General features: G+C 37.2%; 1 protein-coding gene across 4 annotated transcripts in view; it reads left to right on the top strand.

Moving 5' to 3' along the window:
- Window positions 1-25,215, top strand: part of TULP4 (tubby like protein 4) — a 147,852-nt gene that overhangs the window by 17,881 nt on the left and 104,756 nt on the right. For 2 of the 4 annotated variants that reach the window (XM_027904749.1, XM_027904732.1), the window contains exon 2: window positions 9,914-12,202. In XM_027904749.1, the coding sequence (XP_027760550.1) occupies window positions 11,951-12,202 (252 nt within the window). In that variant the 5' untranslated portion in view covers window positions 9,914-11,950. Of the gene's footprint in view, window positions 1-6,864; window positions 6,962-8,160; window positions 8,245-9,913; window positions 12,203-25,215 lie in introns of those variants that run through there. The other 2 variants (XM_027904758.1, XM_027904740.1) reach the window with 2 other exon arrangements.

The raw sequence follows: 25,215 nt of genomic DNA, 5'->3' as shown, positions 1-25,215 counted from the left end.
GGAGAAAGTATTAAGGTGTCAGTGCAGCCTTATACACTGAAGTACTATACTGTCTTATGTTCATTGAATCTAAGAAGAAACTGGAATATACTGATCCTCTTAAGCTACTGAATTGAAATCCTGAAAAAGATGTTTTCATGTAATTTGTTTTAATAGACTTTGCAAGCTCAAGGGGACGACTGACACTGCAAGATTATGATGTTACCTTGCCAAGCTGCTTAGCAGAAAAAGCAGTAGAATTTTCCTTGAATAGTTTGCAAACAGGCTTTTTTAGTACAGAAGAGGAACCTTCAGTACAGGTGTTGAGTTTTACAAAGGGAATCATCAAAGGTGGATTATATGTTGTTTCTTTTCTCTTAACTGTTCTACTTTTTCACCCCTTCACATAGACATACAGAAGTAGCTCATAATATGGTAAATATCTTTTGTGCCTCTGGAGGTACTTTGTGAAGTACTTATTTAATAAAATATTTTACTGAAACAAGTTTATCTCAAATATGTAGTAATTTTAGACATAGAAGGAAATGAGTGACTATGTAAGATAGCCATAAAATTTTAGGTCAAAATTTTATTTGTGAAATGACCTCAGATTGCTTTCATCTTCTTATTGTTACTTTCGTCTAGGAAAGGCAAAGCGTGCTTGAGCAAAGCATGATTGGAAGTCTATGACCTATATTTGTCAGATTTAGCAGAAGCCGTCTGCTAAGTAGCACAGCATCTACTAAATGCAATCATATTACTTCCCCAAATCCAAATTTTCAAAATGAAGTAGAAAACGTTATGGAGCTGACATTCTTCAGCCAAATCAGTATTTTTTATGGCTATTTTGAAAAGTTTACAATCTTCACTTGAAGATCCACATGCTCCTTGGAAAAGGCAGTAAGGTGAAACTTGGCAATGGGAAAGAAGAAAATCCGAAGAAAGAATGTTTTTTCCTCCTGTTTAGTCATGCATAGCTTTAGCTTTGATTATATATGAATGAATTAGCTCTGTGTGAGTATATATCTAAAAGATACAGGTTTAACTGTGATGATGAATCTTCCCTTTTGATTTTCCTGTTGGTGGATTCTAAATCTGAGCTTTAAAAAAAAAAATTAAATCTGATAATAAGCATAGGTTAGGTAAAGAGGTATTGAAAAAGGCATTGAGAGTTTTCTATTGAGTAAGAGAAATAATTGGGTCCAAGTAGTTTAACAGTTGCTGCACTTATATAACTTCCTGGGGGGAAAAAAAGGAATAAAATTATAGCACCTAGCTAGCGAGTAATGAGAATATTACTTTGACGTAAAAAATCCCCACGGAAATTTGCAGCATTTGCTTACTTTCTTGATGAAACCTGAATATTTGTTCAATGGAAGAACATTTTCATAACTTTGTAGAGATTAAAGTTAGAAGCAAGCACTAGCCTGGTAGTTGTCTCCTATTTCTCCTTGAATGTGCTTTTCTAGTGTTTGTGAAATTCTTTTTCTATTCATTCATTTTCACCTATGATCATTGTAAAATATACTTATTTTTCATGCTTAAGAAAATAGAAAACACGGTCATTGATAGCCATCCTTCTACCAAATACCTCTGTAGTTGGCAATTTTTACCCATTACAGACTTCTTACTGGAAAGATAATAGTGTCACAGTCATGCATGAGGAAGGATTGAGTTGTTGGCGACTACAGCATAACTGCTGTTTCTTATCCCCACTTCAGAATTTTGCATTTTGTCTACCTGGGTATTTCATATGAAGAGAGAATCAGAATTGTGAGGACCTCTACAAAGTAATACTGCTTGGACACAAGACTGCTCTGTGAATTTGCCTAGGTACAGATCTGCCTTCCTGCCTTCAGCTCACCCACCAGAACATGACTGTGCCTAGAGGACACCCGCATCTTGCTGGCCTCCTTGCTTTTGTCTGGACAGGTGGCCAGTCAACATGTGGCATGTTACTGCAGACAGAGCAGGTTGAAAACATCATTTACCTAACAAGGCACATGTGTATACAGCTGATCTTGTGCCTTCTGAGTTGTGGTAGTGAAACAACTCATATCTCTACATTTCTGTCTTTGCTGTGCTCCAGGCATTCCATGTAAAGCTCTTGGCTTTATATGGAACCTTCCAGAACCTTGACAAAAAAAAACCCTGTAACTTGAAGCAAAAGGGGACAACGGGTATGGGGAGGAGATGAAGCTGTTCTTTAGCTTTGCATTTCTTTATTGCAAGGGCAGGAGTATCCCTGCACTGCATCTAGGCCTCTAAGCAACGATTGTGAGATGAGTGCAGGTCCTCAAACACAGACTGAGATCTTCAGCTGTGGCACATTTGAGGGACAGTCAGGACTAGAGTTAAGTTCTTGATCCCAAAGCCAAAGACTGAGAAACTCAAGTTCTTTGCAAAATGCAACTCTCGTCTTTTTAGATTTAAAGAAAAATACATAGACACAGATATCTCCAGCCCACTGAACGTCATTGTGCGAAGTGCCTTGCTTCAGAGTTCTAGGCAAGCAGCCTGTGGTGAGCACAGGACTGCACGGTGGGTAGCTCATACCCGCAGTCCTCTTCCCACCTGTGGTGTAGCTTGGAGGCATCACCAGGAGCTCCCTCCCTGCAGGCTGATGCAGCGTCCTTCCCTGCTGCAACACACTGCACTCAAACTGCTTCTCAGCGATTCTGAGATTTCTGACTTAAATGTGTCTTGCTGTCCAATAGAAATAATTATTGTTTATGAGGCTCTTTAGAATTTTAAAAACTGGTGATTTCTGTTGTTTTCTCCCTTCATCTCCCCCTGCTTTTTTGTTTTATTGTTTTTTTTTCCCTGTGTGGCAGTGCCCATATCACATCCAAAGGTGTATTGGAATTTTGGAGGAGCATACCAAAACTTCAGTGTATGTTCATAAGAAAGTATTCAAAGAGCTTGTGGGTAGATATTGGAGATAATTAGGAACAAGCTGGAACTGCTGCAGGCTCGAGGGATGTTTGCAGGCTGCAGAATGTTCCTACGGGGAAGAAATTGCTCTGTAATTACAGGCAAGGTCAGTGCAGTCAGTTCAGTGGAAAAGAGGTGGTGAAAGCTGGGGCTCCCTCCATTGAAGATCTTTGCATGTCATTAGAGAGACGCAGTTGTTGCCACTTTTTAAGGAAGTGCCTGGTGAAGTATACATTGCCTAAGTGTTCTCTGTGCTATGAGAATTGCAGCCTGTCTTGAGGGAGAAGATTGACACTTAAAGGAATTTCTTGGTCTCACTTCTCATTTCTTTGAATCTCTAAAGTTTTTGAATGTGTTTCAGTGGTGTGAATCTCTAATTTGTTTAAAAGGCTAGTATATGATAATTGTATATTTTATTTTCTGAAATAGTCCTTTCAGAATCTGTCTGAAGTATTTCTGCTCACTTCAGTTCATTGGAAAATGAGGCATATTTTCATGGGTTTTGGGTAGCTTTGGCCCTAGGACGTTTTGGTAGCCATCTCAAATTCATTCTCAAGGAAAAAACTTTGCTTCTCTCTCTTCTGAGGACAAATCCCTCAGCCCAGAAATATTCTGTACCCAAACTTTGTCATCAGTAGCCTTCAGGTGACAATACTAGTTGCAAGTACTTGTCTCTTCTGTTTCTCATTTGTGTTGTACAGCTCCACTTTTTCCAATTTGCCAGTAGAGCTGAATGTGGGACAGCACTGGAGCTGTGTCAGGCATTGAGAGCAAAAGGTTTTGGGCACAGTTCAAACTGATTGGAGTCTCCTGCCACACCTCCCAACCCCTTCCTTGCATTGGCAATAGTGTTGTTGCATATGCATAGTGAATTCACTAAGGGAAGCTCTCTTAAAATCAGTTGCTGTTTTTAGAGGGTAAGTTTTTTGGCAAGATGAGCTTCCTGAACTGCACAATTGAAAGAGTGCCGGTGCCTTGTGTTAGGAGAGGCTGGAGGGTATGGTTTGTCACAAGAGCGTGGCTGGATCTGGCAAACCAGATATATATTGGTTAAACTGTTATGAATCTTCATTTCTAAAATTTTTATTTGGATCATTTCTCTGATGTGTTTCAGACTGTAGCCCCTTGAGTGATCATTCTGGCTTAAGTGAGGGGCACAGTGTGCTGTGCTGGGGGGTCAAGAAAGAAATGATCAGAGCTATGGGAGCAGAGATACCTTCTGCTTGTCTTACTGACAAAGCTGAAAGCTTTGTATTGTGAAGTTTAGCCTTCAGTTATTTTTCTGGTTTGCTTCCCTGCCATATAAGCATAACAGATCTAGTATTATTTGACTCAGAAATTTCCCATGAGCTTGTTTGACCAGTAACTGACTAAAGGGACTTGCATCAGTTCTTCTGCAAGTGGAAATATTATTTATTCATCACAAGTATATAGTTGTTAAAGAAAGGGTTTCAAAACCAAACCAAAACACAACAACAACAAATTGGGTGTTCTCTCTTGCATGTTTTGGCAGGTTCTGGTATCTCAAATATCCTTAGGTATGAGACAGAATCTGTTTTATTCTTTCTAGCTTCTTTTCCCTGTGAACAGCAGAACTATTTACCTGACTTCTTCCATAGGTAGGGTTTTTAACAATCTGCTGTATTTCATGTCTTCAGGCCTCTGCCTTTTGGAGAATGTGTATAAATTTGGCAGCTCACAATTAATGGCTTCTAACAGCTTACTTAAAGACCTTTGGTGTTTTTCTTGAAAAACATTTTCCTGAAGGCATTTTAAAATTTGTTTATTGGATATTACTTCTAACCACTTTTTAATTAAACTACTGTTTAATCTGATGGTGTAGCATGAAGAATTGGAAGTGCAGTATATATAATAATTCTAGAAATCATACAAATATTTCCTTTATTTTTCATAGAAGAACTATACATAAAAAAGATCTTGCACTTTAAAAAACATATGCAATGTACATATATTGCCTTCTCTGCTATTCCAAGGACCCAGGAGGGTCATTCAGCACATCAGAAATGCCGATCAGCTACTACTCTTTTTTATTTTCACTTTGCGGAGAGTGTAATTTGGGGAGGAGATGGTTTTAAGTTTGTCAGAATATTGCAATGAGATAAATTTTGTCAATACTCACCATAAATGTCTGCTGAACAGCCACTAATACAAGCTTCACTTCTCTCAATATGCCAACAAATAATTTTTGTCAGTTTTATTTGCTTAATGATAAATAGGTGCACATAACTAACATTACAGTGTCTGTATTAATGGGCTGGCAGTTAACATCACAGTGCCTGGCATTACACCTTTGCTACATATTTGTTTCTGGGCAGCTATGCTGCTGTTACAGATCTTTTTACATCTCTGATTAACAGGACTGACTGTCTTGCCCTGGCCATGCAGCTGTCCCCAAGTAGGGAAAGAGCTTCTAGAATTACACAAGGATGAATATTGTGGAGAAAAAAACATTTAAGAACAAACAGAACCAAAATCAAGCATCTTCTAACTTCTTTTTCCTCTCCACTCTTTCCTCATTTTTCTTGGAGTAAAGAACATTTTTACATCCATTATTTAGCCTATTGGTATTTATTTACAATCACATCCTCCAAATTAATTTTATATTGCTCTGTAATATGCAAGAAATATGTTAATGTCAATGACTTATGCTATAATGGAAGGTGAATAAACCAAACAGAAGATATGAGTGAAAGAAGAGGAAAAACGGTACCTATTCAGGTCAAAATTACATTTTCTCCCTACAGAATTAGCCCATTTTTAATGGAAAAAAAATCTTTTACCTCCAAACCAGTTATCGTCAGGCTTTTTAGTAATCAAATATTTAGTTTTGTTAAGTATTTTTTTTCCTTATGGATAGGATTATTTAATAATTTATGTTACTTTATTAGTTGGACTAAATAAACGACAAATTGTATCATTTTACTGGCTTCTAGATCTATAGTATTTAGCCTTGTAATATAGTAACTATATTACTTAATATGCCAATTTTGTAATGTAGTTTTCAGTAGTAACCTTGATGGTTACTTCCACAGTCACCATTTGATAGCTGGTGGAATCATCTGCTGTCGGCTTGTGCCGAACCAGTTGTGACTGGCACTTTTAAAACTTCTTCTGTCTTCATGGATACTGGTGTACATTTTTTCCTTCTTAGACTGTAAAGGGAGGGAAAACTACAAAGTTTCCTTTGACCTTGTGCAGGTTTGACAGGAAGGAAATCTGATTATGCTGAAAAGTCCTGAAATCTTTTCAAAGACTCTTCAGCTTATATTTCTTTCCTTAAGATGTTTGGGCAGTCGGAATCTTCCAAAAGCAGACTGTGAGTCCTTTTTTTTTTTTTTTTTTTAAGATAATAAGTTAGAAATAGTGTGTACTTACTTCAATTTTCCTTCTTTGTTTTCCTTCCCTTCCCAGGCCCCTTTTATCCTTACCTTCAGATACTCTGCTCTGGAGCCTTGAACTGTTGAAACTCGAGCTATTCAAAACATATTTATTTTGAATAAACATAAAATGCTGATGAGCTCGCTGAAGTATCGGTACATTTGGCTGTGCATGACTTCTTTCTGTCAACAAAAGAGACACTCCAATGAAAGATGCATGCGAACAAGCAAATATTTTTCTGGTTGTCCAACTGTGGCTTAACACACTTTATATAACTTAATGGAAACAGTTAAGAGATAAAAATGATGAGTTAAATATTGACATTACAGTATGAAAGCTACTGTTTATGAGCTGTTTTTTTAAAATTAATACCTAAATTTTCTCTACTGCAGAAACATAACTTGCTGTTGGGTTTTGCATTGGAGAAGAACTATGCTTTCAAAGCATAATATACTTGTGGATCCTACTTTCCTGTGCCACAGGTCTAATATGTTTTTGTCTCATTAGGTGTCTGTACTTGAAAATGTTTTATATCACTGGGCATAGACTTAAAACAGTATTAGAGGATGAGTTCAAATATCATCTCCCTTTATTGAAGGGAAAATCCAGAGCAAAGATATTTTCAGCTACCCTTTAAGTGAGGGTAAAGGTAGGTAACTGCAATTCGTTGATATTTAGGGTCCAAATAGTGTTAGAAAAAAATTACCAGAAAAATCAGAAAACATTGTGCTTTTGTGATTAGCCCTTCTACTGCTCTGAAAGGAAAGATGCATAAAGTTTGGTTATAAAAATTTGCAGTTAAAAATTTAGTTTCGGTGTTGAGTTGCCTCTGGAAGGCCAAGTTCTTTTTATTATGGGGAACCCAAACTGAATTTGCACTAGTGGTAAGATTGTACAAGTAACACCAATAATTCTATAATGCTTTTTATCCTCTGCTCTCACACATGCTTTAAAGTAGAGTTAGAAGACATGGTGTTTCTTGGTGGGGTTAAAACAAGACAAGAAGCTTGGTTTGAACCTATGGAAAGGAGCAGAACTGTGGGACTGTGTAATAACACAAGAAGGGGAGTCTAAGTTACTGATTTTCTTGAGGGAAGACTATCATCTGAATCTTTTAATTAGATTATTTCTTAGGAAATACAGAGTGGATGGAAATGAAAGAGAGGGAAATGAATAAAGTTAAGTCTTAATATAAAGTATTTTGAGTGTTTCACACTGCCATCTTAAAAGTATTTTTTCTTGTCTCTGAATATAAGTACAACATAAAGAAGTGTTGACCTTCAGTGATTTGAAGGTACAATATCCTCGAAGGTTGTATCATACTGAGAAAGGTGTTTGAATAATGACTGACTTTATTCCTTTTGTAGTTATTTTAGATTTTCATCTTTCCCTATCCAGCATTTCTTATGCAGTTAGAGTATTTTTAAGAGGAGAAGCCTTTGTTTTGTCTAATCTTGAAAGTGATGGTAAATGGGATTTAGGTGAGAGGTTATTGGTCAAGATACACACGAGTCCTTTTCTCAAACTTGTTAATTTTATACACAGGGAATAGTACTACTACTACTAATGTAGTGAATATGTATGCATTATATATGCAATAATTATATGCAGTGAATAATAGTAATAATTGTTAATTTTATATGCAGTGAATAAGGACAGAAATTGCATACAGACTTTTTGCAAAGCCACCGCACCTATAGTTATCTGTATTTTATAATCCACTTGTAAAGTCATGGTTCTTGCACAGTTCAAACAATTCTGTTTAATGCTTACCTTGTGCTGCTCCAACTGATGTTTCAGAGACTCTGCTTTCTCAGTAAACATTTTTGTTTGTTTGTTTCTCTGTAGGATTAGTAAAGGCTTGCATCATAATACACATGATGCTAATATAAAATGTCAACTTGAATGCAGATGTCTCTAAGGAAGATATGAGTGAGTATGGAACTAATGGCACTGATCCTTCAGAGGATCAAATTTGCTTATGGGAGAAGCATAGAAGTTTGCCTGCAAGCCATTGTGTTCTAAAAGTTTTTGTGTCTTTATAAGAACTTTCTTTGGTCTGCAATGAAGAAGCACCAGAAATTTGGAAAGTCTAGGTGATATTTCTCATACCCTCATCATGCTATGATAAAAAAGAAATTAATAGCAGCCATTATTTTTAAACTTCAGTTAGTTGTAATGCTGAAAAGGTCTGGCAGTGACTCACCAAACCTCAGTGTTTCTGATAAGTAATCTAACTGCATAGTGTTTTAAATTACTTTTTTACCTTTATATCTATAAATTTGTTTTCTTATCTTTTCCCTTAAATAAAATCTAATTGGTGCATCAGTGCTACACTGAAATAAGTAGTTGGTTAGAAGAAATGTGAAGTTAGTATAGTATGTAATATAAATACATCTTTGAGGAATGTTATGAATGCAGATCTTAATTTAAATGGGCTCTCTTTAGCAGTAACTGTGTAGATCCAGTAACTGTGCATATGTGTGTACTTAAGATACAACTTCTGGAATATCCTCAATAGCCTTTTTCTTGATCTATCCTACTTTATATACACTCTTCTGTATAAAACTGACTTTGAGGAACTTTTCTCCCCTTTTTCAAATGGAGACATACAGGACTTGAATATTCTTTAAAATTCATCTATATTTATGCAAACTTCTAATATTTAAATCTGAAGTACCTTAGATTACTTTAAAGTAGTAGTTTAAGCGCTGGAGAAATCTTCCAGGTCTCTTTGAGACTGATAAGTTTATCACTGTACTTCCATGGTTTGGAGCATCTTTTCTATGAGGAAAGTCTGAGAGGTGAGACTCTTCAACCTGGAGAAGAGAAAGCTCAGGGAGATCTTTTCAATGTGTACAAACACTTGATGGGAGGGAAGTAAATGAGAGAGACGGCTTCTGCATGGTGGTGTCTGGTGGCAGGACCAGAGGCAATGAGCACAAACTGATGGTTCCCTTTGAACATCAGGAAACATTTCTTTACTGTGAGGATGACTGAGCACTGGCACAGGTTGCCCAGAGAGCTCATAAGTTTTCATCTTTGGAGATATTAAGAAGCTGCCTGGATACAGTCCTGAGCAACTGACTCTTAGGTGACCCTGCTTGAGCAGGGTGATTAGACCGGATAATGTCCAGAAGTCCCTTCCAACTTCAGCCATTCTGTGACTCTGTTTGTGTGCCTCAGGGTCTAACTCTGTGCCTGCTCTATCACTAACAGCTCCCTTGCCCATCCTCACTCTAAAGTTGTGAAATCTTTAAGAGTTTGACCCAGGGACTGTGACCAAAAGAAAGTTATTTTTTTCCCCTCCTAATGTATCCTTCCTGTATACATTTTATTAGTTATGCATGTCAACTGTGAAAAGTTTTGTGAAATTTGGAAGTGAAAAGGACAATTTTGTAGATTGTGTGTTTCTGAATAATGTCTTTATCTATATGTAATATAGATACTTTATGAGAGTCCAATATAAAATCCTTAATCACGTCTTGGTTACTATAACAGTAGTCCTTTAATCTTTAAGTTGTTTTGTGACTTATTTTATTCACTTTTTCCTTTTTTTTTTTTTGTGTGTGTGTGTGTGTGTATATGTTTTGTCTTGCAGAGCTGGAAGAATCCAGGGATTTCAAGTTTTGAGTAATGAGCGTCTCACAAGATTACCACAGCTAAACTGAAAAGGCAGATGCAGCTCTGACTGCCAGATTGGTGTGTGCACTGCATGTACCTGAAAACGCACATGTTTTTGTCATCACATAGACTTGCTCTGGCATATTCCTGAGAGCTTTGCAATTGATGAAAATTAGTTTGAAAACCAGATGGAGCACCTTTACAGCGCAGGAATCAGTAATCCATGGAAAGACACCTGCCAGTAATGTTCAGCTTTCCACATGGTCTTCACGGGTGAAAAAAGTTTGCAAGAAGAGGAAGAAAAAACACCCTCTGCACAGAAAAAGCGTAATAAATACCTCCACAATCTAAATCAATAGCTGTGAGGGAAACAGAAGAATACAGTGGGCAGAGGAAACTGATTTTGTTCTAGCAGAGGAGCAATGTATGGTCTTTGGCTTGTTTTTCTCTGGGCTCAGTAGTTTGTGAATGGACTAATAAACCATGACCTTATGTTGAGTAATGATGACTGGAAGTAAATAAGTTGAGGAACTATGGGACAAGTCTGGGCATTGAACTGAGCAAACCTTTCTGCCCTTCTTGAGTTAACAAGGTCATCAAACTTGCATATTCTTTCTCCCTCTCCTTTTTCCTCTTTTCACTTAGTGTGATATAAATACTAATTAATTGAGCTCATAAGTGTTATTCAAATAAAACGATTGGAATACTTCTTATGTTTCCTTCTTGTACAGCTGCAAATGTTGTGTCTGGAACTATGAATCTGTGCTGTAGACAAGCATCAAGAAGGAAAGATCCGATCAAACAAGCAAGGAAAATACCTAGAGAAACAGTGAACCCAGGAAGTCAGAGTTTTAATGCTGCTTCTCTTTCTTTTTTAGATGATTATATTTGTTCCTTCCTTGAATTTTAGAAGATTCTGAAAGAGTGCTTACTTGATGTGCTTTAGTTCTGGCATTTGTTTTTTATGGTAGAATGAAACGTCTGTGATTCCATGTAGTAGAAAAAAAGGGAAAAGTAAAGGAAAACCAGCTTGACATTTTAGCCTGTTTCAGAGGAGAGAGAACTTCATGGTTCACCTGAGGCAAACTTATCTACTTTGAACGCTAAAAGCTTTAGAGCATTTTTGATTCTGCTATAAATGAAGAGGGGGTTCTTTTTCATTCGTGTGCGGCAGCAAAAAGTGGGAAAGCAGGCAAGATAGCGTGATAAACAGTTCAGGCTGTGTTGGTCTCTGGTGGAAAAAAAGTGCTGCAATGAAAATTGGATTGGCTTTGGATTGCAAAAACTTTTGAGTCCAACAGGCGGTTCAGAATCAAGAGGGATTTCCCAACTGGCCTGGCACACCAGTGCCTGCACAAGTTCGGGTCTGTTGTTTCACACGGTTTGTGTGCCTTTTTTTCCCTTTATGCAATCTCTTTCAGCTTTAGCAGCAGAAATACATCAGATGGAAAAGATATGCCAGAGGGCAGCTTGGAAAAGAGGAATGTCATATATATACATATATATGTATGTGCGTGTGTTTCAATTTCTGCAACTGAACTTTTGAAGAAAATCTGACTGGAGGAAATTCTAAAAGCCTTAAGTTACTTGAAACCTACACATTTGCAACTCTTTGTCTCTGGAATTGCATTACGCTAAACTGGAATCTCAGGCTGTATAAAGATTATATCAAGTTGAGCAAAAAGATGACTTAACCATTTCTTGAGCGCCTCTTATGAAGTAGCTGTTTCTCCAAAGGATAAGTGCACCCTCACTCTACAGACTCGAAAACAAAAATGAACCTGAATTTTTTTTTAAGTGTTACTTTTTCTTAGCCAACTGCCATCATCTTTTATAGAGGAATTTTTCACTATGCATTTGGTGGATATTTATAAACACTGACCCCATCCTCCTCCCTTTCAATGATCTATCCCAGGTCAGTCTTATCAATAAAAAAAAAAAAAAAAATTTGATTTAAATTTTGTGCACTAGACATATTACTTTCGTATGTCAAAAAATAAAATATTTAAAAAGCATGTATGCAGCAGTGGAACATGGGCCTGTTCTTTGCAGCGATTCCAACATCCTCTGCCTCTCCTGGAAAGGGAGAGTCCCCAAAAGTGAGAAGGAGAAACCGGTGTGCAGGAGGCGGTACTATGAGGAAGGCTGGTTGGCAACAGGCAATGGCAGAGGAGTTGTAGGCGTCACTTTTACTTCCAGCCATTGCAGAAGGGACCGGAACACCCCTCAGAGAATCAACTTCAATTTGAGGGGCCACAACAGTGAGGTAAGCAAAACATGTGTTACACTTTAAAGGAAATGATAGCTATCTTTTTTCTTTTTCTTTTTTTTTTTAATTTTTTTTAGTATTTCTGGTTGAAATTTGACAGGGTGGTATGACGGAGGCTTTAAACTAATCCAAATGTGATTGGAGTCTTTCTAGTAAGTTCAAGCGTGTGAGACTGATGGTGGAGAAGTTCTCTGGAAATGATTCTGGTTTTGGTTTGGCTTTTTCATTCCCCAGTGCCTCCCAGTTTCCAGGCAGATTCAATTAATGCACATTAAGAGAGTTAAAAATTGTGATAGTTGACTGCTTTTACGCAGCACTAAAGTATGGCCTGGAAGACTAATGGAAAGGCAGGGGAGTGGGAGAGGAGCTCGACTGAAGTCTGCTGGTTTTTCAGAAGCTGTAAACTGCAGCAGCCTGTGGCAAGAGATAGCTGTCATGTCTAGGAAAACTTTTAATTTTGTTAGAAAAAGGGCCAAGTGAGACTTCTCAGAAAAATGCTGAGATACCCTACAGTAAAATGCTGTAACTTTAGAGTGCAAGGCATTGCTCTGACTACAGTGTCATAAAAACTTTTCCGTTATTGTTTTCTGAAAGGAAAAAAAAAAGTTTATCTGTTGGTATAAACTGATATTTCAGCCGTGCTTTATCATCTTCTTGGCACCCATCTCTTCCTCTGTATAATGATTCATGGAAAGTGCAAGTGATGCCCAGTGGCATACTGAGTGTCTTGGACAAATTTGAGGACTTTGTTTCTGCTTTTTAGTTAAGATGTGTTTGGATGTGCTCTTTGGTAGGAATCTGAATTTGAAAAGCTTTTCTCTTAGGTTAGTGAATAGAATGACATTGTATGTACTGAAATGAAAATGAGGGATACAGTGGGGGGTTTTTTTCTTGTTGTTTGTGCTCCTTTTTGGGTGGCCTCTTTATTATATGTTGCCCTTTTGACATAAGCTGCACCAAAGATTCAGGAGTGGGTGGGTTTGGTTCTTATGTGATATTAACAACAATCCTCTTTTTAATGAAGAAGGGAACAGCTGATAAGTACTTAGTTTGAAATAATTGCTTTGTGTGTATGGAGGTATGTGGGTATATGGTAAATTATATAGACTTGTATGTACAGAAGAAAGATTCATGTGTATATTTGTATCAGGTTCATTCAAAAATTTACAGGTCATGTTTTCTGGAAGAATGATGTTTGAATCCAGCATTTTGGTTTGAACCATACCTAGTTGTCAGTATAACTATCAATTACATATTTCATTTTACTTTTTAAATGTGTGATAATCACTTTTTGTTTCTCTGTATTTTGTTCTCTAACTTTTCTGTGAACCTGGGCACTCGTTTTTCTTCTTTTGCATAATATATGTTTTGGAAACAATGAAGGAAGTACTCTTTGTGGGAATGTGAAGTCTTGTTGCAGAATGTGGAAATTTGAGACTAGGTTTAAGTATGTTCCCAGTTAAGTGGGCAGCTAAGTGTGTTCATATGCACACTACCCTTTGGTTTTGGTGAGTTTTGCTTCATTTACTCAGTTGGCCATTAGATTCTCTTTCTGGGTCACTGCATCTTTGCTGTGCAGATTGAACTGTGCTGTTTGTATCATCTTTTCACCTAACAGTGATTGGCATGAGAGAGACTCTTGAATGAAAGGAAAATGTTCTGTTTGAATCTTGTTGTTGTTGTTGTTGTTGTTTGGGTGCTTAAAATATGCTGGGTCAAGCTTGTCATTAGTAGAGTTGGGTTTCTATAAGTAATCTTCCTAATAGCAGAAAATATGTGAATGACCAGAGGGGAGACTGCTAATTTATTTCTCTCTACGGCCCTACTAAACTGATAATGATGGGATCCTACTGAAGGAAGAGAGAAGTGGCTCTAGTGCAACTAGCTTTCCATGATGAGTCTGTGACTGCTACCAGATTTTTCTGCTGGCATGTTTTTTTGAGCATCATTTTAAGGGGAAGTTGATTCTTACAAGATGATGTGTTATACAACACCCTTCACCAGGCTTACTGAATTTATTCCTTTTAAACAAGATTTGTTACTTGCTAAAGGTATATAGTTGAATGGACAGCAAGATTATTTTCTTTTGAAAACATCTTTCCTTCTAAATCTGTCTGCTGAAAGATTCTTGGAAGAAAATACTGAACAGCACCATTTATTGCTCATATTTGCATGAGAAGTAGTAAATGTTTTGTTTTCCCATTCTAGTGTTAAAAAGCAAGTCAACAACAACCTTGTCTCTTCCGTGTACCACACTACATAACGGAAAATGCTAATTTTGAAAACGTACCGTGATATATGTCTCTGGTTAAAGCCATGTGTGTTGTACAGAATGTGCCCAGAGGAATGTGATTGACTTAAAACTTTAAGAGCCTGTTTGATTCACTGAACAGTTCTAGAAGAATATTGTATTGTGTTGTTCCCAGAAGTGATTTATACCTTTACATATTTTTCTCTGGGATAAAGCTAGGGTGGCAAGTCAAGTTTATTGCTTTTCAGTCATACAGTGCTGCTTCAGTATCGGTATGCATTTGATTATGAAGTATAAAATGCTGAAATGAACAGAGCGGAAGAGTGAAAATACAGAAGCTAAATGCTTTCTATCAGCGAGCTGTGGGCAGAGCTTGGGTTTTATTTATTGTACATATATTGTATTTCAGTTTTAGGGTGAAAATCTGGAAGAGGTAATGTGGCATCACTGTGCTTTTGGCAAGAACGTGACACTTTTTAAGTGGGTCAAGAAGGTGAATGCTAGTGATGTATTTTTGCAATGTTTTTGTGATTGCTGAAGAGATTCACTGAAACCTTCTTTTTGACTGTAATAACATGCCTGTAGCATATCAGAATAAACAAGAATGAAGACTCCCCAGAACTGAATTAGACAGATATTATAGTGGTGGATTTGAATGACTCATCATGTTGAACAATAATTGAGAATTAAAAGCGCTGTAGTGTGAGCCACGATTGTGTTTTTACGATTGCTTCAGGGTTGGTTTTTGGAGTTTTCAACAACCTCATTTCTTTTTTTTGTAATTACTAAGAAGAATAACAGGAGTTAAAATATGCATATTCCCTTTATTCTGTGGCAAGAGGTGAAAATACTGCACTTTTTGATAGATCTTTCTTTTAACTTTGGTATTGCATTTACTGTCCTGGATTTCATTTACATAAGGGTCAGCATTCTGAAAAAATGAAAACTTAAATGTGCACAAATCAAAGGCAGAAGAAACTTTGATGCAGAAAGAAGGGGAGATGTGTCTTATGCAGCAATTGTGCAGCTACTGTGTGTTTGACATGTAGGAGGTGGAATACTTTGCATCTCTGTCCATGGGATAAGAAGCATCTCTGTGAGGGTAGGTAGTGGATGGAGCAGATGTGAATGACTGCAGAGGCACATGGTTCAGTCTGGCTTTTGAGCATTTCATTTATTCTGGAAGAACAAACGGACATATTCTGAAGAACAAACAGAAGCTGGCATTTGGTGGGGTTTTGTGTGGCAGAAAGGTTACAGGGCAGGAAGATGTACCACGTTGTACCACAATGTGTAAATTAGCAGTCAAGAAGCAGAGGTCTGGTGATCTAAAACACCTTTGCTTCCCCTTCACGTGCAAATGCAGTTCTTTGTCGAAATTAAAGAGTGAAATTTTGAAGTCTTTGATTTTGACCTAACTTGACTTTCTATGGTTGCACTGGGAAACTGTTGAAAAGGAATTGAGCACATTCCTTTTATGACTTATTATTTCTGTAATAAATGAAGTATTAAATGATAAATATCTGTCACTTCAGCAGGGCCAGTATTTTACCTAGAATGACTAGTAGTGCCCAGCTGAATAATTTTTTGTAGTACCACAAAGACACCAGCTTTTAGCATCTGGTCCATCTTGAGTTTTCTGGGGAGAGATTTTCAAGGTGATCTGTAAAGGATAATTAGAAAAACCACCAAACTTATCTTTATGGGGCTTCAATTACCCTTATAGGGATCTTCCCTTCCAGTGAAATATGTGTAAAATGTCTGCAAATCAAATTGGTTTGTGCTGTTGTAGGTATTTTTTTAATGGTTTCTGTTGTGTCTAGTGTATTAAGATGGTAACAATTTCTCTGGCACTTAATGTTTCTTAAATTATTAGTGTTTAAAAAAATATTTTGCAGGTATATATTTCTTTTGACTGTACGAACTGAAAAGACATCTTTGTTATGTTTAACAAGACTCAGTATGCTAATTGCTGGACTGAAGCATTAAAAAGTATTCTGAGAATATGCAAATTCAGATGCAGTGAACTAAGTAACATGCTGAATACGTTATTGAGTATATATAACATTTTTTACTGTAAACATAAAGTAAATTGCTCATTTATTTACATTTTTCATTATTTGAGTATTCCAAGTGCATGTCTACTCCTGCAAAAAACCCACCCTGTTTCATTTAGCACAGAATTTAGAAGTAGATAGGGATGTAAACATGTCTCAGCTGGACTGTCAAATGAATTAGTTACACCTTTTCAGAGGAATGCTGTCCTTTAAAAATATTCAATACATGTTGCTTTTCATACTGCATTAGTTATGGAAGTCTGCACAGTTCTTGGTTTGGTTTGGTTTTCTTTTAGGGTGGAAGGAGCTTACAGATTGTTTTTCCTGTTTTAAAAAGAAAGCTTTTCTTTATTCTTCCTATCTCTTTGAGCTTGTATATATCTGGCAGAGCAGATTCTTTCCAGAAGCCTGTTGCTTGTGTGAGAAATAAATTAAAACAAACAAATAAAATAACCTTTTCAGTTGTGTTTCTTGCTTTGTAATAATACAGAAAAACTGGTAATAATACAGAAAAACAAAACAGGAAAACTGTCTTCATATTTACCTGTAACAGCTGTTATTGGTGAACAGTATAAGTATCTACTTGAGGGAGAGTTGTACCACGATGATGCCTTTTGGCTGTAGAAGCCTCAGTGGTACAAGACATACGCTGATGTAAACTGCAGTGGTACTGCAGATCCTCTTTTCTATCTTTCTGTCACTGAACACAGAAGACAGGACATTTGTTGGCAGAAATACAGTCTCTTTGTTAAAGCAAGCTAGTGTAATTGGAAAAGACAGACAAGCTTTTGGGCATACAAGGTTCTGAAGAAGGACTTGTCTTTCTGAAAGCTTCCCTACTTTTACAACCCTCCTATTGGATACAATGCTAAATCTGTCTACAAACCATGCCCTTCCTCTGTCCTTAAACTATTATGGCTGCAGAAAAATAGTACTGCAGAGAGAGGCAGAATTAGTAGGAAGTGACTTATAGAACAATAGGTACTGTGCCTAACTATGCTGGCTCTGTTCAATTTGTATTGTGACTAGTGTTATCAGACTTTTCTGACTATGTATTTTCAGAAAGAACAAACACATTGAGATTTCGTGCAGGTTCCTTATTATACCTTCTTGAACTGTCAGCTCTGCACTTGGTCTGGGTGCTCAAGTGCTTTAATTTCTTTAAGTAATAGAAGAGCCAAAATGCATTTTAAGCCTTGGTGTTAGTCTTTTACCAACGTTTTCAGCTTTTGATGAGGCTTACATGTGCTCTGTGGCATGCAAAAGTGCCTTTTATAGCCTTCTCTTAAGAGAATTAGCAAAGAAAATAAATGAAGCAGTAAGCTGGAAAGGATTGATCCTCTTCCCTTAAATGACAAATGACCTGCTGCTTCCCATTTCCAAGCCCTAAATCAGTATGCAAATACCAAGATATGTCCTAAACTGTTCCAGTACACCTTCTGCGTAGTTCGTTCACTCTAAGAACTGTGACCACTTTCAATGTATCTTACTTCTTTGTGATACTATTTTTTTCCAGCCGCACTCAGCTTCTATTTTCACAAATATTTGGCCCTTTCTGTCTGACTGTCCGCCTTTCTCAATGGCCTCAAGAGTTTGAGCCTCTGTATGAGCTCTCAAATTCTGGGGGCATTGACTGCTCAATGCAGTCTCCTGGTACGGAGGTTATATAAGGTACAGGATGATATTTGTTCTTAGGCAGTCATGTGGCTTTGAAGCAAACTATTCAATATTGCTGCAATTGTTGAGTATTGAGAGTTGGTAATGCTACATTGATGTGCTTCTTGAAAGTTGTTTTTGTAGGTCATGCAACACAGTTTGTTTCCTGCAAAGAATAGGTCATCAGCTTGGAAAATTTCAAATTAAAATTTTTCTGGTTTGTGCTAATAAGCATCTAGAAAATCACCCTCAAACTTGGGCAAAAAAGGAATATATGACATGAAACTAATGTAGTCAGCTTTTAAACAGATTCAATTATATTTGTAAGTGTGTCATCGATGCAGTTTTAAAGTTTACCGTGCCATAACAAGTTGCTACAGTTTTATTGTTCTGTAATTCTACTCAAAAAAGTTTGAAGTGGAATCAAGCTCACCTTTATCAGAAATGAACCCTAAGCTTTTATTCGTGTTAAATTGCTGAAAGATAACACCAGGCATATTTTAAGATAATGATACACCTGAGGAGCATTTCTTGGTTTTGAATTAGGGTGAAGATACTCTATTGCTCTGGATAGAAGTAGTTGTTCAGAGTGATAATTTCTGAGTTCAAGAAAAATAAATGCATTTTCTTTAAGAAAAATTTAGTGATGTAGACCTATTGCTGCACTGAGTAGGTGAGGTTACTCACCAATTAGATAGTTGATACCTAAGCTTGGAATATGAGCACTTTCACAGTAAGGCGCTGAATCAGAAACTCAGTATGTAATTCTGAAGGCCTTGTATAGGCATACATACATATTGAGCATCTGAATAGTGGAGAAATTGGGTTTTATGATGGCATTTCTGAGCCATAATAATCATTACGGACACTACCTTGCTTTAAACAGTTCCCAAAGGAATTCATCAAATTACAGGTAGTCTGAACAGATAAGATACCCATTACAAACCATAAACATTTCACAATATAATGGAACGTAGAGTACCAAGTAATTGCTTGTCAAGTATAGATGGAATGTAGTAGGTCAGACAAAAGAAATTTTATAGGCACTTATCCTTGGGCAACCACCATCTCTACTCTGATAGCAATCTTTTATGAACCTGTGTGAACTTCTGAGGGAGTTCTCAGTATTCTCTTTGCATTAGGAACTTCTTTAAAGGGAAGTAATCCACTTGTATAATAAAAATGTTATGGGAAGTCATGAAAATAAAGTTAAATTGGGAAAAGTTTTGTTAATTTTCAAAAGGAAGTGTTGGTTTATTGTGATGTTTCAGTTCTGGAAATATTTGACAAACTAGTATGCTGGAAAATAGTATCCTTATATACGTTTTAGGGAAATGCTATATGCACAGATGACTATAGTAATGAAGAAAACACAGTTTTGTTTACCCTGATCAGAATACTGAACATGAGCAAGAAATGTAACCCTTACAGTGAAGAAGGCAAATGGTGTCCTTGGTGACATTAGAAGAAGTATTGTCAGCAAGCAGGTTGAAGGAGGTGATGCTTCCTCTCTGCACAGCCCTGGTGAGGCCACATGTGGAGGACCGTATCTGGTTCTGGGAGAGGTGGGAGGGGGTTCCCAGTACAAGAGATCAGTGAAGGGCTACGAAGATGATTAAAGGACTGAAGCACGTCAGTGGTAAGGAAAGGCTGAGAGAGCTGGGATTGTTCAGCCTAAAGAGAAGGCTCAGTAGGATCTTATTAATGTATAAAACTATTTGAAGGGAGGGTGCAAAAAGATGGAGCCAGGCTCTTCTTAGCAGTTCTTGGTGACAGAGGAAAAAAGGGCACAAACTAAACCGTGGGAGGTTCCCTGTGAATACCAGGAAATGTTTTTTTCCCTATGAGGGCAGCTGGCTCAGCTAGCCTAGAGAGATTCTGGAATCTCCATGCTTTGAATTATTCAGAAGCCATCTGAATATAGTCCTGGGCAAGCATTTCTGTGTCCTTTCTGGAGCAGGGAGCTTTGACCCTCCAGAGGTTCAACCTCAACCACTTTTTGACTCTGTGAAATCTGTTTGTAAATCTAAGTGAAATTCTTTGCACCTAGATTGGTGAAGCAATTATCAAAAAAACAGCTCTTTTAGGCAGGCAGGAAGTGCTTAATATACAAAAATGTGGAGAGAAGCCATTCAAGTTTGGCTAAAATGAGAGATCAAACTGATGTGCTAGAGGAAGGAGAAAGCTTCTTTTCTGAGGAGAAATGCAGATGATTTTCCAAGTAGTCAAGCAGTTGGAGAGCATAGTCAAAAATCCTCTTGAAGTAAGAAGGCAGAGGTAATTAAAATGCAGAAGAAAGTCGAAGCTGTTGCATGTGAGGGTAAATTCAAAAGAGAAACAGAATTTGGGAAGGAAAATTGTCATTGATCTGAAGAAGAGAAGGAACTGTTTAGATGGCACAAACCATGCGGCTTGAAAAGTTTTAGAAGCAGCTGCAGAGCATAAAAATCTACAGCCCTGCTTAAAACAAAGTGATAAAAAATGCTAAATGCAAGCAGTGAAAAATCAGACTTCTGGAGGAAATTGAATCACAAGGTAGCAGTGCCCTAACTACTGAGTTGGCTCATCTGCTTATAAAATGAGAGAATGGGAAGTAACTGTTTCATCGAGGAAAGACAAGGTAAAACCATTAAGAAATCTGCAGCAGCAGATGCACACTAGGATAGGTATGTACCTGCATATGTGCAGGAGGAACAGGTGTAGCTGGAGTCTCAGAAATGTTGTCCAAGCAGAGAATGACACTGGCTTTTGTGAAGCTAAGCAAGTGTGTGGGGGATCTGGCTTTCACTGACAGTCAGCAGAAGGCAGCAATCGGTTCCACAGATGTAGTTTTCAGAGAGGATAATGGCCAGCAGCAGAAAGCTGATTATCAGCAGTATGGTGATGTCCTGAATTTAATGTCTTGAGTGGTGTCCTGAAGAGGGGGCCAAACATAAGGACCTGCAAGAGATGCTGGAGAAAATGAGAAAGAGAGAGTATTTCAGTCTGTTGAAGAAGAATTCCGTCGTCGTAGTAAAGTCAAAAAAAAGAATGATAGAGGGTTCTCCCAGCCAGGGAAGAGACAGCTCTCAAGCCTTGAACCTGAAAGACTTAGGGGAGATTGAGTTTCACAGAAAAAAGGAATTCACCAAAAGGAATATCACGGTCGTTCTTCAGGTAGAGACATAGCAGAAAATTATGCCAGTGGAAAATGAAGGAGAACCAAATAGTCTTGATTATTTGATTACAAGATACTAAAAATGGAGGTATTTGTAATTTCTAGCTACCCTAATGAGGACCTTTCTTTACGAATGATCTTATCTGTGAAGTATGCACATGTGAAGATATCCCGGAAGGCTGTGTCGAGGATACAAAGAAACCGCTTTCTGATGCTCCTCTTTTGGTAAAAGGAGTGTTGATTGCATACTAGAGAGCTTAGTTTATAAGGCAAGGCAGTTATATTAGAATTATCTTAAGGAAAAGGGATCTTGTTTCTTCTTTCCCTCTCCCTAACTCTAATTTAGTCCTGTGCAGTGTCTTTTGAGCCTGATAATAGACAAATATCTTGCTGCTCAGTTGAGCAGTATTCTGGGAGCATATGATGCTGCACAGAAGTGAGAATGTTAAATGCATGGTTAATTAATAAAGGGTGTTATAAGGAATGGATGATCAAAATGTTCAGTTCCTTGAAATAAGGTGTCTTAAAAGTATGCAGAGGACTAAGTGGCTAAGAAAGGCTGAAGTTTGAAGAGTACTTGTCACTTCTTGTTCTGGTAATATGTTAGGCATATGCTTCATGACCTAAATAGGACCAATACTGAGTGAAGTGTATGAAATGGAAGAACATTTGATGTTACAGTTACAGGCTCAGATTGCTTTACTGTACAAAGTGAGTCATTAGCATCAGTTATGTTTATTGGTGCATAAAATAAACTGTTTTTTATGTGTCATCTTAGCAATGCAACTTTTGCCCATGAGAGCCCCCATTGATCATAGATGTTAGAGTAGGAATTGCTGTTTTCCTGTGAAAAATCATCATTATTTACATGTTTAATTTAAACTTCATTACATTTCCAGCATTCTAACTGTTTTTAGAATACTTTCTTCAGATTTAGTCCTCTTTTTACTTCAGAGATTCCAGACTCTGCACTCCACCTGGGAGAGAAGTCTGCGTGTCATAAGCTTTCTTGAACATTAGCAATATTTATGCAAGTTAAAAAATGTAAGCTTGTTTATTGAGAAATATCTATTGGCATAAAAATATAGATGTTGTTCTTGTCTGAGGGAAATCAGAAGTCTTTTGAAGCAGTGCTTCAAATTGAGAGTTGTTCATAATTACAAAATTTGTCCTGCTCCAAGTTCTTTCTCCAGAAGAAGCAAATCCAGCAGGGAGGTTAACAAATTAGATTAGAATATTGTCATTTTAATACGTACTACTTATGCAACCAATTATACCTTGTTATTATGTCTTATGGCTGCCATAAAGTCGTTCTGTTGAATAAACAGATTCAAATCAGGTTTTGACACAATGTTATTATGTATTATTAAAGGCCCTGGCTGAGGCTGGAGTTTCATTGGGTTAATTGTGGTAACAGTTCTAGTCTCTGTGGTCACAGAGTATGTATTATAATTCTCTCCCTCAGCCAGCTTCCCCTAGTTGCCTCAGAGTGAAGAAAGTGATATGTAGTTGTGATTACAATGGCCAGGGAGATGATCACGTTTAATGCAGGCAGCAGGTGTCAGTAATTACAGGTGTGGGTCACTTTTCCACCCTGAAGTTCTTGAGTTGCTGCTAACAACTAAAATGAGCTGTTTAATCTCCAAAATGGAAGAGGGAGATGCTTTCTCTAAAAACAGATGATCCTAAATGACCATTTGAGACAAATACATGTGATTTTGTTTCTGTACATACAGAATATTTTCGTAATGTCTCATTCTTATTTTAATTACACTTTCTGCAGCTTTGCATAATTGTAACAATATTCAGAATATGTTTGTCAGATTTGAAGAACTTCAGCATGTTCATAAGACTAGAAAGCATCATACAAAGAAGTTGAATTTTACATCTATACATGTTTCTGGAATAATATGGACCTGTTGAAGCAGATCCAGAGGAGGGCCACAAAAATGGTCAGAGGGCTTTGAACGTGGAGAAGAGAAGTCTCTGGGGAGACCTTATAGCAGCCCTCCAGTACCTAAAGAGGGAAGAGGGAAAACTGGAGAGGGACTTCTTACAAGGTCATATAGTGATAGGACAAGGGGTAATGGATTTAAGGTGAAAGAAGGCAGGTTTAGATTTCTGAGGGCGGTGAGGCTCTGGAACAGGTTGCCCAGAGAAGTTACAAATGCTCCAGCCCTGGAACTGTTCAAGGCCAGGTGGGATGGGGCTTTGAGGAACCTGGTCTAGTGGAAGGTGCCCCTGCCCATGGTAGGCAGGTTACTTAGAGCACCTTTAAAGGTCCCTTCCAACTCAAACCATCTAGAATTCTATTTTACTTACATATATATGAGCTGTAATATATATTGTGAGATGAAAAAAAGAAAATTATGTAAGTAAAGCTGTTGAAAAAATAACGACCACAGAAAAGTTCTGTTCCACAGTGAAGTACACTAATGAGGAATTAAACCATTTGATCTAGGGACCTCTTACACTCTTGTAAGGTTTCATTTTTTAGTTTCAGCTAACTTAATAAAGTATAAAACAAATGTTCTCTATTGAGCTAAAATTCATATGAAGCTTGATAAAAGTGCAAATGGATGAGACATACCATAACTTAGGATATTATTTTAAATGAGAGCATAACATTTTTTTAGTGACCTTTGAATATTCTTATTTTCTAGTTAAGAGTTTTTCAAATCTGTTGTGAATGGGCATGTTTCACAAACTAATTGAAGAAGTAAGGTTTTTGTCCTCATTTTTTGCCTATTCATCTGTTTTGTTTTGAAGAAAATGATATATGATTTTACTGTGGCTGTTCAGTGCCTTCAGTGTTCCTTTCCTACACATTTCCCATTTTTGGTGCATAAAGAATTAGTAACAATAATTGACATATATTTATAACAATAACAAAACTAGAAGCACTTTTTTGTTACATGTACACGGAATAAAAATTCTTGCTGTGTACTAGGCATTTTATTACTTCATTTGAGATAGTTTTTCAAGGTAGTTTCTGAGCATGGGATTTTTATACTGAAATATACTGAGGTTTAGTTGCAAATGTGTCTCCTGTTTGAAAATAATAAGACAGAGTTAAAAGATTTTAAACTTGATGGTTTGGGGCAGCTGTTATTTTTAAGTTTCTTGTGACCTTTACGTTTGTAATCTGCAGGACAGAAATTTGAAAGCTTTTTAATACTGAAGTCACTATAGTTTCTTAGATTGTCTTTTGAAATACTGCTAGTAGTATTAGAAATACCTTACTATTAAAATTTTATATTTAAATTACTAGTGCAAATACTAGTAGCACCTGAATTTCTAGTATTGTCTATTCACTCTCTAGAAATTGTAAGCTTTCCAATATTATTATTGTGCTGTTGAAAAATAGGTAGTTTTACATGGTGAGCATCCATTATTATTTTTATTGGCATTTGTTCAAGCTGAGGGTTCTACTAATTTGATGTAAGCATCTAATATGTAATTAATTGCATGTTAATTGATAACAGCCTTCATGAGAATAGGGAAACAGCTCAGAGTTCAGTTAGAAGTGGGTATGAGCCTGAAGGGTAGGTAAGGCTGGGAATTTGGGACTGTTTGGATGCAAGATACAGGAGTACCTCGAGGGGATAGGAGGCAGAGAGAGGGCAAGCCTGCCTGCTGCTTTTCTTGTGTGACTTTCTGCAAGGCTTTGAGGTTGGACCTATGGTTCTGATGTCCTGAATTCATAAACAGCTATCAGATGTGTTCAAAGTAGCTTCATCCTCTGTAGTGATCCAAACCAGAGATGACAACTTTAATAGCTCCTGGTTAAATGTAGATAGCGGATATCAGTCCTGCTCATTGTTTTGTGGATTGATGGTGGATGTCATGAGCAACATATAGGTTTTCCGTATTTCTTTTGTAAAACTTG

Source organism: Empidonax traillii, unplaced genomic scaffold (genome assembly GCF_003031625.1).
Source record: "Empidonax traillii isolate 1590-97213 ecotype Southwest subspecies unplaced genomic scaffold, ASM303162v1 scaffold24:size2376012, whole genome shotgun sequence".
Lineage (NCBI taxonomy): Eukaryota > Metazoa > Chordata > Aves > Passeriformes > Tyrannidae > Empidonax > Empidonax traillii.
This window is presented reverse-complemented; position numbering and strand designations above follow the sequence as displayed.